The sequence below is a fragment of the Anopheles maculipalpis genome, chromosome 3RL (assembly GCF_943734695.1).
Source record: "Anopheles maculipalpis chromosome 3RL, idAnoMacuDA_375_x, whole genome shotgun sequence".
NCBI lineage: Eukaryota > Metazoa > Arthropoda > Insecta > Diptera > Culicidae > Anopheles > Anopheles maculipalpis.
The window spans coordinates 42,495,074-42,510,336 of record NC_064872.1 but is presented as its reverse complement, the minus strand read 5'-3'; the positions used below and the strand labels follow the sequence as shown (position 1 = coordinate 42,510,336).

The 15,263-nt window shown below is 45.2% G+C and overlaps 1 protein-coding gene across 1 annotated transcript in view; it reads right to left on the bottom strand.

The window, feature by feature from the left end:
• LOC126565758 (protein split ends) overlaps positions 1–15,263 on the bottom strand; it is a 77,291-nt gene that overhangs the window by 14,993 nt on the left and 47,035 nt on the right. The window contains exons 2-3 of the mRNA XM_050222965.1: positions 3,527–6,783; positions 2–3,079 (exon numbers count right to left, since the gene is read on the bottom strand). Coding sequence (XP_050078922.1) covers positions 2–3,079; positions 3,527–6,783 — 6,335 coding nt within the window. The remainder of the gene's footprint in view (position 1; positions 3,080–3,526; positions 6,784–15,263) is intronic.

Below are 15,263 nucleotides of genomic sequence, written 5' to 3'. Positions count from 1 at the left end.
CTATTTGTCGTATTGTTACTGCTACTGCTATCTTTACTATTATTATTAACGGACGGGGATGACGTAACTGTTGGATCGTTGTCGTTGCTACTGGTGCCGCTTATCGGATTGGTGAGCAGTAAACCGGAAGGATTACTACTATCGCTATCCACCACAGATGCATGCGATGTCACTGTTTTCGCTTCAGTCGTCGTTGTTGACGGCGAGACGTCCAGGGACTCTGTTACGGTCGTGACTCCAGTGTCAGTGCCGCTACTGCTATTGCTGGTCGTTGCTGTTGTTGTTGTTGTGACACCACTGGACCCGGACGACGGCGATAATGCTTGTTGAGCCAATGGTGGATGGCTGGGAAAAGGATACTGAAGGCAGGATTTTACTGACGGGTTAGGACTGTTGTACGGCTGTGGGCTGTTCATAGGTGATACCGAAGCACTACTGCCACTGACCCGCGGTACAGCGGTGGGAGCTGCAGTAGTTGTTGCAACCGCTACAGCTGCTGTTGTTGTTTGTGAAACGGTTGTCGTAACAGAAGTCGGTGCCGTTGTGTTTACTGCAGTTAAAACTGGAGCACCAGCTGGATTTTGTTGTTGAGCGGTGGAGGCTACTAACGTCGTTGATGGTACTGACGATTTCATTGAACCAAAATGCACCGGAGATGCACTAGCCGACGACACAACACTGTTTGCTATGACAGGTGAAACATTTCCCAGGGCCACTCCTACTTGTTGGACCATTGCTGGAGCACCGATCGTACCAGCAATGCTGTTGCCCAGTACGGTAGCGATCGTAGCAGCCGAAGCCAAAGTGGCACTGGTTTTCGAATAGTTGGAAAAATCACGAGGCTCATATTTGTCGTCAATATTTTCTAACCGCTTGAGATCTTCGTCAAAGATCGATTTCTTCGAAAGAACGGACTTGACGATGTCCGAAGGGGGAAGTTCATGTACATCGAGATCAAGAAACTTGTGCCGGTACGACGACGAGCCCGTGGCCGCTAGGGAGGAGGAAGAGTTAGACGATGATCCAGCAGACAGTGGTGATTGCAGGTGATGAGCGTGATGATGGTTTAGCAAACTGCTGCTGCTGCTTCCCGCAATATGATTGCTAAACGATTGTTGCTGCTGTTGCGTCTGATGATGGTGATGATGGAGAGAGGAGGAGGAGGAGGAATGATGATTAGAATATCCTTTGCTGCTCGTAGAATAATGATGGCGATCATTTAGAAAATGAAGATCACTCGAACTATTACTGCCACTGTTATTGACGATGGTTGCAGCAGTGCTGGTATTACCAATGGTGACACTGTTACCCACGGCTAGCCGACCAACAGAAGCCGCCTGTGTGCTACCAGACCACTTTTCAAACTTTTCATCCAGCGTTTTGATACGCTCATCAAGCGAAAGGCCAAGATCACTCGAATCGCTGGAGGTTGAACTAACGGAGGAAGCTCGTGGCGGTGGACTGGCTGGGACCATCTCGTTTGCTGTGTCCAACATCGAGAACACACCACTACCGGCCATGTTAAAACTGTTACTCCCGGATGTCGTCCCTGATGTATGCATAGTGTTAATTTGCAAAGGCGTCGTCAGCTTAGAGGACGCTATACCAACGGGCGGTGGGCTGGACAGGGCGCTACTATTGCTCTGCAGACTAGAATTGGACGTAAAAGATGACGGGTGAATCTGGTTTGCACTGCTAGAGGATAACGCTCCAGAAGATGATCCAATCGAGGACGTAGCGGCGGCTGCATTGGCACCGTTGTTCCCACTCGCCGTCATCTGCCTATCAACGGTCGACGAAGATGAAGCGGATGAGGATGACGAAGAGGACGACGACGAAGCAGACACTCCGCCGCTAGCTGATGTCCCGGTGGTAGACGTAGCAGTTTGCTGCAGCTGTTGTAATGCGTTGAGCCGACTCTGCTGAAACACCTGCACCGCAAACCGAGGTAGCGGAAGTACGAGAGGTTCCTGATTGTACGATCGTCCCGTGGGTATGCGGCGAGGTTCACTAGGCAATAGATTCTCCGGTCGTTCATCGCACAGTGGGGTGCCGGGTCGCGAACCGTCCGCGCTTTCGCCTCCACTAGCCTCATGAGAATGTATGGAGTGCAGCTGATGGCCACGCCCGCGTGATGAATGGTGATGCTCGTTTGAGGTTGTCAAACTACTCGCTCCGCTTCCTGCTGAAGATCCTGCACCTCCACTGTTAGCACTGCTGTTGCCAGTAGAACTACTACTAGCTGCACCACCATTCGACGCCGTTGTACCGGACGACGGTACGGTTTGTGTGCCGCCGTTACCTCCACTACCACTATCGGAAGCAATCATTTTTCGTCGTTTGCTCAAGTGATGCGAGTACAACGAGTGATTGCTACTACCGCCACCGCCGTCCAGGTGTGATTGATTCGAAATGGAAGCACTGATACCGCTACTGCTACTGCTGCTACCGTGACGCTGGTGTAACGATGTGCTTTCGGTGGACGGTCTCCTGCTATGGCTACCTCCTCCTCCTACTCCTCCACCACCAACTCCTGCACCAGTCAATGCGGAGGTCGATGAGGATGACGATTGCTTCGATGTTTGCAAGTTACACTCGGACAGTCGACGTACCTCCATCGATTTCCGGTGCGTCAGTGCGGATGATGACTGTATGCCACTGATCGAGGATCCACCAATACCGCCTCCGCCTCCCATTCCTCCACTATCGCTGTTGTTGTTACTATGATGATGGTGATGGTGATGGTGGTGGTGACTGTTATAGTGATGCAAGTTATTACTACTGCTGCTGCTACTACTGTTGCTGTTGACTGCGGCAGGGCCACCACCAACGCCACCCGCAACAGGTGTTCCAGGCGACGGATCACGAAGATCACGGTGATCGCGATGATCACGATCTCGATCTGAATCACTACCGTGATGATGATGGTGATGGTGGTGATGATGGTGTCCGTCAGAATTGTATTTGATACGCTTCTTGGGGCTAACCAACTCATCGCCACTGGACGGGCATTCTTCTAGCTGTTCTAATATATGTACACGCTCCTTCTGCAGATAACGCATGTTACTACTATCGCCACCTGTAGACAAGAGAAAATATAAATGACGAAACAACAGAAAGCATTAGTGGACCATGTTTGAACTAAACGTGCACTTTTGAATCAATCAATCACCCAACAGAAAATTTTATGGCGTACGAGGCTCGAACAAGTCCGCCCCGATCCATGGCCCGAGTTTAGGCGAACGTGTGGATCGAAAAAGTTATAACATTTTTCGCAAGGTTATCGAGCTACAAGAATTGCAACTCGAGTCATCTATTGGCGGCGGTAACGTATGCATTTAAAAAAGCAACTTTGCAATCGAAATGCTCTAGAAGATGATGAAAAAGCATCAAATTAATTTTATTACGAAATGCAACGGACAACCGCTATAATTGTCTGTTGGGCTGGAGTGAGCTTAATATTAATCGAAGCAAGATTACGTTCAATAAGCGGTCAATTAAATGAATTAAGTAATGCTAATGTTACCTGTGCCTTTCTCGCTGCGTTTCCGTATACTACTACCGGTCGACGAAGGTGATAGATCAACATCGCCACCTAGGCGGGATTGTATCGAGGATGACAAACAGCTACTTCCTGCTCCTGCACCCGTAGCATTACCTCCGGGCAATGGCGCAGACGACGAGGGTGGAGAGTCGGACGATGATGAATTGTGATGGTGGTGGTGATGGTGAGCTCCAGATAAGCGGTCTATGAGGCTACTACTCCGACTGTAGCCTCCTCCTCCACTCGAGGATCCAACATGGGCACTACCACCAGTGATACCAGCAGCATTATTGCCACTGTTACCATTATTATGCTCATGATGGTCGTACCGCTCATCCTCGTGCGTCGAGCTGGTGGCCGATCCTTGACTATATTCGTCGTAACTACGAAGTCGCCTATCACCACTACCACCACCCTCTGAGTAGTAGTCTTCGCTCGAATATCGCACATTTCGTGATCGGGATGATCCACCAACAACACCACCGCCTGTCGACCCACTGTTACCGCCCCGCGAACTAACACTACCGACGCCAACAACACCGGCCGCTGCAGACGATGCGGCCACCGATGCCGAAGATGACGACGCTAGTGATAGCGGGTCAACGCGAGGCGAAGCGCTTCCACCGACGACGTTCGCATTCACAGCAGCTGACCCGGTATCGCTTCCTCCTCTACCACTGAGCGGATTGCCTGGACGGCTGAACGATGCACCGGATCGGTTGCGGATCGAAATATTGCTGTTGCTATTACTCCCGCTGTTACTACTAGTACTGTTCAAACTAGCACTGTTGGTGCCACCAACGCCGGTGCTGCTACTATTACTAACATTTCCACTAACACTACTATTATTACTAGCGCCTCCAGCGATTCCTGTAACGCCACCGAAGCGGGGCGATCCGAACGACGAAGATATACTGCCCCCGGATTGTTGCTTATCTAACTTATCGAAAAACGCCTCCTGACACTCGCGAGACGCAAAGTCCACCTGCAGCTTGCGGCCGCGCAACATCACACCGCGCATCTCTTTCACTGCCGCCTGCGCTTGCTGCACTTGCTCGTAGTAAATAAGCGCTAGCTTGCGATCCCGATCGACGCTCACCTGCGACACCGTGCCGAAGTGATTGAACTGTGCTGCCAGATAGTGCTCGCTTGCACTGTCCGAGACCCCATCCAGCCACACACAGTTAGTTGGCATAGATTTGCCGAACCCGAGCTTAATGCGATTGTTGCCAAGATGCTCACCGTCCATCTTCCGTATCGCTTTCACTACACTCACAATGTCCGAATATTGACAAAACGCGTACGCGCTCACACCCTGCTTCTTGATGTCTATCTCTATGATTTCACCAAAACACTCGAAATGTTTACGCAACTCACTCCCGGTAATGTCCTTCTCGAGATTGCCGACAAACAGTGTCCGTGTCGACTTCGGATGGTACTCATCCAGCTCCGCCTCGTACGGTCGGAACTCGTTGTCATCCACGTCGTAGTAGCCCGCGTACGGTGCCACCTCTATCTTGCAGCCGAAGAACAGCTTATCGTGGGACACTTCCAGCGCCTTGTCGACATCTTCCGGTTTTTTGAAGCAGACCAGCGCGTATCGGTCGGTATTTTGACCGACCACCTTCACCCAGGTCACTTTTCCATGCTTCTTGTACTCGTGGAACAAGCCATCTTTGAGTGAGGTATCGGACGAGCGGGCAGGCAAATTTCGGACGCAAATTGCCAACGGGCGGTTATCGTCCGAATGACAATTGATCAAACTCGTGCTACCACCGCCGCCAGAGCTCCCGTTACTGAGCACTGCTGCTCCACTGCCTGTTCCTCCCGCACTTCCACCTCCTCCTCCTCCTCCTCCACCTGCTCCACCGTAGCCGCCGCCACCGCCTCCTCCTCCACCGCCGCTGCTGATTGGAGCTGCTGCAGATGCTGTTGCTGCTGCTGCTGCTGCTCCACCAGCGGTCGACGACGTCGTTGTGACGCTAGTGCACGATGCACCCCCTCCACCTCCACCACCGGCAACGGATGCACCGCTAAAACTGTGTCTTGAACTGGTGCTACTCGAACTGCTGCTGCTGCTGCTGCTGCTACTACTGCTTCTGCCTTGATTGCCTGAGCCGTTAGCTGCATTATTAGCGTTACCGCCGTCCGGGCCGTCAGTACAGCCACTGTGGCCGCTACTGCTGCTACTTTCTTGGTGCGTTGCTGCTGGCAATGTTATTGCTGCAGGCGCTGTTGTTGCGGCTGCTGCTGCTGCTGCGGCGGCTGCTGCTGCTGCTGCTGCTGCTACTGCAGCTGCCGTGGAAATAGCGGATTGTAGCAGAGTCCGTCCAACGCTTACTGCTCCAGTAGTAGAAGGGGATGGTGGTGAGCAGTTTGCAGCAGCATCGCCGCGGCCATAGGGCGTCGGCAGCGAGGGCAGCAGTCCAACCGATGATGCTCCTCCGGTACTACTACTACTGCCGCTGCCGCTGCCACTGCTACGTCCCGAGAGGTTCGTCGTCGTGCCAGCTTCCCCAGAATGGTTCGGTGCCCCGCCGCCACTACTGTGCGTCGAGGAGGAACAAGAGGACGATCTACTGCTGGGCGAGCGTGATCGCGAACGTGACGCCGACCGATGATGGTGCAGGTGGTGGTGCTGCTGGTTCTGCAGATGATGCTGCTGCTGGTGGTTAAGATGAGCCCGTTCACTTCGCTCGACACCTGCAACACTCGTTATACCACCACTACTACTACCACTCGGTAGATGGTGATGATTGGCCGGCTGATAATGACCGTGCAATGTTGGATTGGAGGACAGCACCGGTGACGAATTCCGCGACAATGAGTGATGATGGTGAGGTTGCTGTTGATTGTGGGGAAGGTGGTTGTGGCTGTGGTTGTGATTGCTGGAGTGGTGCTGATGGGAGTGGTAGTGTAGATGCGGATCGTTTAGCGATTCCGACTCCGAACCGGATCGATGAGACTTCGGGAGTGATTGTTGCGACTTTTGTTGCTTCACAGCATATCCATCATAGCTATTGTTGTTGTTGTTGTTGTTGTTATTAACGTTGTTTACACTGTTGTTATGGCTGACTCCTATTCTAATATCCTGCAATTGCGTGGAGGCTAGCGAACCGGATGGATGCTGATGGGAGGAAGTTGGGCTCTTATCGTTGTTGTTATTGGTTGTTCCTCCGTTGTACCAGCTGCTACTTCCACTTCCAGACGACAATCGTGGATGGCTGCTGATCGTCGATCTATGAGATCAAAAATGTAGGTAAAAAAATGAATCTATTAGAAGTGTACGTAAAGTGCAAATATTTATAATTAAAATATTTGCAGCAGAAATTATAAATTAAAATGCGATCTCCAAAGGCGTATATGTAACAATCAGCTGTTCGATTCTACAAACTATTTCACTATTCCAACATTCGTCAAAACGTTTAACAGTATAACCAAATATCACATAAGAAACTAAACGCAAAGTGGTCTAATCAATATTATCGTATGTCTGTTCTTTTAGTGATTATAAAGATAATTTTCGAATCTATCTTCTCAAAAAACTAAAGTATATATTTCACTTATAATCCTTCACATGGAATTCTTCATTTCAAGTAAATAAGTTCATTAAATTATTTTCCCACGAAAAAACGGAGTACATATATCACATTACACAACACACATTTGTCAACATTTCATTTTTTTCTTTTCACCAAATCACGGTCTTTACAGCGACAACCATTGCGTGCTGGAAACCAATACTTTTTACTACCGTTCCAATACAATTCGTATATTCATCATTTTGGTTGCAAATACAACAGGATAAAGGATCCGTTTGATAAGCACACGTTCTTTACGACGATTGGGGGCACGCAATTAAAACGACGGCAAACGAAGATGTTGATGGCGAATTGCGGATTGAAGGGTTTGATGGTGGAATGTCAGGAAAGTGACAACTCAAACACTCTGACTCTGGGAATTCTGCAGTATACTGATCTGTTGGTTAGAAGAAAAAAAACGAGAGAAAAAAAAGAGAAATAATATAAAATTTATAAATCACAAATCAAGAGTTTATTTTCAAGTTTTGATTAAAGTAATGAAAACAAAAATGTAACTTAAATCAAATCATTAACCAAGTTCAGACTTTTCGTGTAAACTGAAGAACGTTAATAGATAGTTAGTTAAATAAAACCGAAGAAAAGAAACAAGTAAAAATCAAATTATAAACCAAATTGAAAGAGTAAACATATAATCAAAATCAACAAAACTTTGGAGAACAAAAACGGTAAAGGAGACTTATTATCATTGTATTGGTTTTTACACATGAAAACAAAACAACAAAAAAACAAAACAAGCTACATAACACAATTACATGGAAAAATTGTTTAAACCCCATCACGTAACAAATCAAAACAGGGAGAATGGTTTTAAATCAAACTAGTGCTGTATTATTTTAGTAAGAGAGTTCATCAAATTGTATTAGAAAAAAAAACTCAAAACCATGACAAGACCATTTGTTATCAAACGTATATGTTTCAAGACTTAATTTAACTGATCGATAACGCCAGGATATTACGAAAATGTGGCCAAACATATTTTATCTACAGGTCTGCAAAGTGGTGCCAAAAATTATCGATTGAAAGTCGATGGTGTAATGACACCATGGTGTAATGACGCAAATATTCATTGAAGGCGGTATATGACCGCATCGATCTGTGATTATAAACATTTTTCGACAATTATTAATATTGTCAGAAATTGAATTTTGGTGCCTTTCTTTAAAAAGATTAACATCGTAGTCTCTAAACGAGGGAAAACGTTTATTTATCTATTATAATTATTACATTTACATTTTATTAATACGAATATACGAATAAAGGAATAAAGATACGAAAAGCCGGCGTTCAGCTAAAAAAAAAAACAATACGCAATGCGCGGCCGTCAAGTTGTTAAAAAATTCATTTATATTATTCATTTTTAAAACTAATCACATAAAATTTGGAAAACTAATGTAGATGGACCATGCGGACCATCTTCACCATGCGGCAAATCTTGGAGAAGATGGCTGAACAGCAGTTGAACACGTACCATCTCTTCATAGATTTCAAGGCCGCATATGATACCATAACCAGGGTAAAACTTTACAAGGCCTTGAACGCTTTTGGAATCTCGGCCAAACTGATCATGCTTGTTAGAATGACCATGACCAACTACAAATGCCAGGTGAAGGTGGATGGAATACTCTCAGGGTCCTTTGCTACCACCAAAGGCATGCGTCAGGGAGATGGGCTCGCCTGTCTCCTATTCAACTTGGCGCTAGAGAGCGCCATCCGTGACTCGCTGAGGTGGACACTTCGGGAGCCATCTTCTATAAGTCAACCCAGATCTTGGCATACGCTGATGATATACGACTCTCCCAGGTAGCAGAGGCCAGAGACCAAATTGATGGTGGCACCATCAGCGGCCCTGCTAAGAAATCCGGAACTACGTGGGGGTGATGTACGGATAGGTGACCGCCAATTTGAAGTCGCACAAAACTTCACCTATACCACTTCACCACTTCACCTTCGGGTCAAAATTCAGTACCGAAAACAGCATAGAGACGGGAGTTTCCGGTCATTCTACAGCCTGAGGAAACATCTCACTGAGACTGTATTGTACCTTTATAGTCCCAGTACTCACATACGCCTCTGAGACATGGACCCTGTCCAAAACAGACGAAGCCCTCTCAGCTGCGTTCAAGAGGAAGTTGTTCAGAACGAATGTTGACCCCATATGTATGGAAGAACAATGGAGGAGCCACTACATCGACGAGCTGTACGAAATGCATGACGACCGCAACGTAGTGCAGCGAATTACGCTCGCCAGGCTCCGATGGACTGTCCAGATTATACGCATAGCACCGGACGATCCAGGAATCAGAAGGTCCTTTTAGGCCGTCCACACGGACAGAGAAGGCGTGGGAGGCCCAGATTGACGTGGGAGAATGACGTGGAATCGTCCGCCATCAAGGCCGGGATAACGGATTGGCGGACGACGATCACCTAGTACGGAGTTACCAGACTTAAAGGGTGCCCCCGAAACTATAAGCATGATTTCTAAATGACGTTTCTAGTAAGCGGCTGTTAAAATGCGAGGCATTTCCGTCGAAAAGCGCAAAAGCATTGTGCACAAATGGTGCGCGTCTGCTAACATTTCGCTACGTCAATTAGCAAAATCGGAACGTGTGAGCACAGGAGACGTACGAAGCCCGCCAGGATGTGGCCGAAAAGTTTCCGAAATCCCGGTCCCGTCGATCAACAGTTGGACCGGGAAATAGTAAAGCGTTCAAAGCAAAGAAAGAAAATTTTCCATGTCGCTCAAGAACTGGATACATCAAAAAGTACCATCCAACGTGCCAAGGAAAGATAGAATAATTAAAACGTAGAAAAAACAAAAGAAAATAATGGAAACGGAGTACAAAGAAGGCCGCATGCGTTAAATTACGAGCTGGGAAGCTGTACGACAAGCTGCGGAGTCGCCAATACTCATGCATCGTGTGATGAACGATGAGTCGTACGTAAATTTTGACTACACAACTCTTACGGGTGGTCAGCACTACACCGTACCTGAAAGCCAGGATGTCGAAGAAATCGACAAATCTATATTTCTCGCAAAATTCGGAAAATAGGCGATGGTGAAGCAAGCCATTTGCGAATGCGCGATGATGTCCGAACCGTTTGTGACAACGGAGACGATGAGGGCCGATACCTACACATCCGGGAGTGTTTGAATCGACCTATGCTGCGCCCATGATGCGAAAACATGCTGGTCCAGTGCCAAAGTGCAATCATTTGCCTTACGATTGGATTTTTAAATTATTTTATTTTTTTGGGAAATAGTCTAGAACACACCACAAACACTGTTTATCAAATAAACATTCAGTTTCTGGAACAGGTTTTATTTTTTGTCTAATTTTTTAATCGTGTTTATACTTCCGCACCCTTTATATACTTTGGCACCCTTTAAAATATGTTGAGGTAATACAATGGTTATGCAAATGGTTATGCTGTTTTGACTAAGCCTAATAAAGTGGGTGAGCCAATCAATCGATAAATTATAACTCGAATTTTGACAACAAACGATGTCACAAAGAGATGAAATGTTCTTAATTCTTGATCATTGTATATTATTCTATTAACTCCTTTTTTCAGATTTTAATCTTCGATCTTTTACAATATAATTCTATTCATTATTCCTTCGTTTGATTAAACCCTCTATAGCACATTATCATAGTTACAGATTACACAGTTCTTGCTGTGCTTTGCCTAAAGATAAGAGCAATATTTTTGATCTTTTCTTTGTTCATTTGTTCTACACATAACGTTCTTCTTCTTGGCTTTAACCTCCTCTAAGGTCATGCCGGCCATCGAAATGGCTTACTAGACGGCCGATACCACCACCCGATACCGGTACCGTTGGTTAGTCAGTCCTTACTACGGGGGGACGGGTCCGGATGGGATTTGAACCCCGGGTCCTGCCGTTTGAAGACCGGCGCCGCTGTCACCTATACCACCGAGCCGCACCGATATAAATAACGATAAAACCATTATTAAAAGATAAGGGCATTGTAATGGAAAAACTATTTTAGCTTTTTTCAGCAATGCATTGCAACATTGATTTTTCCCATTTTAGGATTCATGTAGAATTCGTAAACAATAAACTGCACATGAAACGTTAACATAGTTGTAGCTAGAGTTAGAATAAAATCATATCTTCATCTAGCATTGTTTTTTGCTGGATGATGTTTACATAATAGTTTAAATTTTAGTCATTTCAAGAAAAACATTCATTTCGTTGGATGGATCACGAATATCGATACTGAAAGTACCCAAATACGAAACATTTGCTTGAAAAGGTACAAGTGTTACAGGGCCCACAGCAAACCATTTACGGGCTCTATAAAATCTGTCTCGAAACTGCACACTGCGCATGTGCGACAGTGTCACTGCCCAAAGCCCTTGCTCACCACCCTGCGGGAGAGCTTTATTTCTCAGCCAAAGTAAAATCCTACAGCCCCATCCGTGTGCCTCATATACAACCGAGACACGAAGAGTCCACTGAATGGCGCACTAAAACATTTTTCTACGTATACAAACCAATGTTTTCATAATCCTACCCATGATCCTGCCTCCCAATACTGTAGCAACCGCCCTAACACTCTATCTCTGTAGTGGTTGTATAATGCCACACACACAACGTCAATGTCGGTGTGAGGAAAAAAGCTTCCCCGTACGTTAAGGGACGGTGCACTGGGCACAGCTGATAAGAGATAATTGTAACCCAGAGCACGCGCGCGCTCCTTTTGTATATTTAGAACTCGCATACCCATTACTGGTGCGCGCTGTCAGTGTGTAGGTGGGCTCGTACACGACTAGAGAGCTCGGGGTCAGTGGTCCTGCGCAGTTGCAGCAACCTCTTTTCATCATCAACAAAACCTGGATAAGTTCTGATGCTTTTTTTTTACGTCTCTGCGCTCGGGTGGTTATAAAAGTAATGAGCAGGGGCAGCATCAGCATCCCATCTACTGGAAACACTTTTCTTCCTATCTGCAACACACATTACCTTTCACATCCTCAACGATTGAGAGTGAGAAAACAGTGCAGGAAAATGTCCACACGGAACTAAACTGAAAGAAATCTGACAACATGACGTCAGCCAATCCAGAACTAAATATCATGTTTACTTCAAGAGAAATAAAATTCTAATTCCGGTAATTTTGTACACGTATGAATTTCAGGGTACTTTTACTGTAAATATTATTAAATCTAAGTTAATGTTATTTAACTATATTAGTAATTTATTCAATGAAAAAATGATCAAACAGGAGTATTGTTACGTTAGGCGCTATTTTACACTTTTGAAGATATTGAAATATTCGCCAGAGTTCCTCCCAATTGTAGCCAAAATGTTACGGAACGTAAAGCTAACCTTAGTACATACAAAAATAGAAATAGCTAGATATATACAAGCGAAACAAACGTTCTCTTATTGATCTTCTGGAAAAAAAACACCAAAGACTAAGGGATTACGGAAACCTCGGGGGAATGCTCGTTAAGAACCTTTAGGGAGCTTTGCCCGGCATCCTTAAATCCTATTTTATGGGACAGGCCATCGCAGTCACATCAGCACCAAAATCGTCCCTATTCGTCAGCATTACGACCCGAACTTTGCGGACAGAGAGTATGAATTTAGTTAATTTAATAAAAATCACGTTTACTGTAGTGAGGACTGAGTACCCAACAACAGTACTGGACAAAATAAATAAAACACTTAAAAAAACATTTTTTCTTGTCATGATAATTAACTAAGGTTCTGGCAGCACTGTGGCTTATTTGACAGTTCTTTTACTGGAAAGCTAGTGGATCAAAATATTGCGTCATATGAAAAGTGTCAAATATCAGGAAAACAAATTTCGCTCGATGTGAGAAATCTGGTTATAAGCGATCGCAAAAAAGGAATTGCTTTCCGAAAAATTGCTGAAAAGTATCCGATTTCTAATAGAGCCGTGCAGCATTTCTGAAAAAAAAAACACGAAACCTTTGGAATTGTGCGCAACTAATCTGGACAAGGACGTCATCGCGTGACGACCCGTCGAGATGATGCGAGAATAATTCGGTTGGCGAAGCAAACCCCTAAATTGTCTTCCAGGGAAATTAAGGAAACGATGAATCTGGATGACGATCGACGGTACCATACGCCGGCGCCTCATCGAAAGTTGTTTGGCATCAAAGCGCCCTTTCATAAGCGTGCAAAAAGCAAACGGAAGAGATTGAAATTTGCCAAAAAGTACGCCGGGATGTCCACAGACTTTTGAAAAAGCGTTTTGTGGAGCGATGAGAGCAAGTTGCAAGATGTGAGCTGTTTGGACAAAAACGTCGATCTAGGGTATGGCGCAGATCCGGTGACGCACTTTAGGAACTATACATTCAGAAGACATTCAGGTAAAGTATGAGAGGGGAACATTATGGTTTGTGGATCGTTTGCGTGGTCTGGAGTTGGAAGTTTGGTGAATATCAAGGGGATTATGACCGCAGACGTGTATATTAACTTGTTGAAAGAAAATTTGGAGGTTTCACTATTGAAAACTGGTCTAGAAAAAAATTACATTTTTCAACAAGACAACGACCCTAAACATACGGCCAAAAAAAAAAAACCGCGTTCAAATCTAACCGAAATAAGGCACTCGAATGGCCACCCCAATCTTCCGACTTGAATCAGATATAGAATTTGTGGTGTTATTTTGACGATAAAGTGGACAAAACAACGATCTCCAATAAAGACGACTATTTTGATGTTTTGAAAACAACGTGGGAGAAAATTGATCCAGAATATCTACGGAATCTCGTTGAAAGTTTGCCTCGTCGATTGGAAGCGGTGCTGAAGGCAAATGGTGGTCATACCAAATATTGAGGGTTCAAAAATAAAAGGACATATTTGGTATAAGCATAACTTTTGAAATCTGGTGTATGATTTATTTTGTCCATGCCGATCCTCCTCCTCTCCTGAAAGATAGCACGTATTTAAAAAGTCATGCGTAATTCTAATAACTTCACTTCTACAACATTATTGCCTGATAATAGGTCAACAACTTTCCTAAAGATAACATTGTTGTAACTATTACATTGAAGGAAATATTGAGCTTGTAGAAAGAATAGTTAAAGCGTATGAATTATTTTGTCCAGTACTGTAACTATGATTTCGAACTTGGCATATGATGCACAAAAGATTACCGAATGAATCGAATTTAGAATGATAATAAAGATTGTAATGATCCGAATCGGAAAATCGGAAATCTGCAACGAATGAAGCGCAAACCATTAGAAGCCCATTGTAAAATATGAAGGAGTTACACATGAATTCCACTTTTTCGACATGTATTTCCCACACCTCACCCAAGCGTCAACTGCATACTTCCGGTATCCAAAATTTTCATTGGAAATCACTTTCCGAAAGTTACAGCTATTGTCATGGGGGCTTTAATGGGGCACTTACACATACCCTGAAGTGCATATCCTGCGGCGGCAGACGAGAAACATGCACTTTTTAGCAAATAGTTGTATGATGCAGGGAAGGATGGCTACAAAGCGAATATACACCACAGGGCACAGAGTAAAAGCTCCTGCAGTCGGTTCATCGTTTTGTACATAAGAGCACAAGGTAGGGGGAAGAGACATAGGAGTTCAAAACACTCGCCATGCAGCTTGCAACGATCTATTACATAGACGAACCCCTGAGAGCGGACGATCTTCGTTACATCGTACAACAAACTAAACGTCCAAAATTTGCACTGTTTGAGAGGGTAATGCCTCGAAAATTGCACACCCATACAGATACAGCCGGAATTCTCACCGGTCGCAGCAGCAGCAGCAGCATCCTCCTACCAAGGGCTGATAAAACACTATCCACACAATGACATTACAAGAGAGTATATCTGACAGTTGCGAGAGAAACAACAGCACCGCGTTAAGAATTTCAGTGAGAACATTGTGTGTAGAAAGTTTAAAATTTCCACACCCATACACACACATACAGCACATGCACAGCAAACATTTTTCCCGGGACGTAAATATTCGTGTAGGTAGCATTTCCAGCAACAACCAGCGAGGAGTTATACACCATGTTCGAGCTTAATTCTTTTCCGTTACGAAATTGTTACTGGATAAGGAAGGATGGGGCCAAAGTAACACTCGTCGTT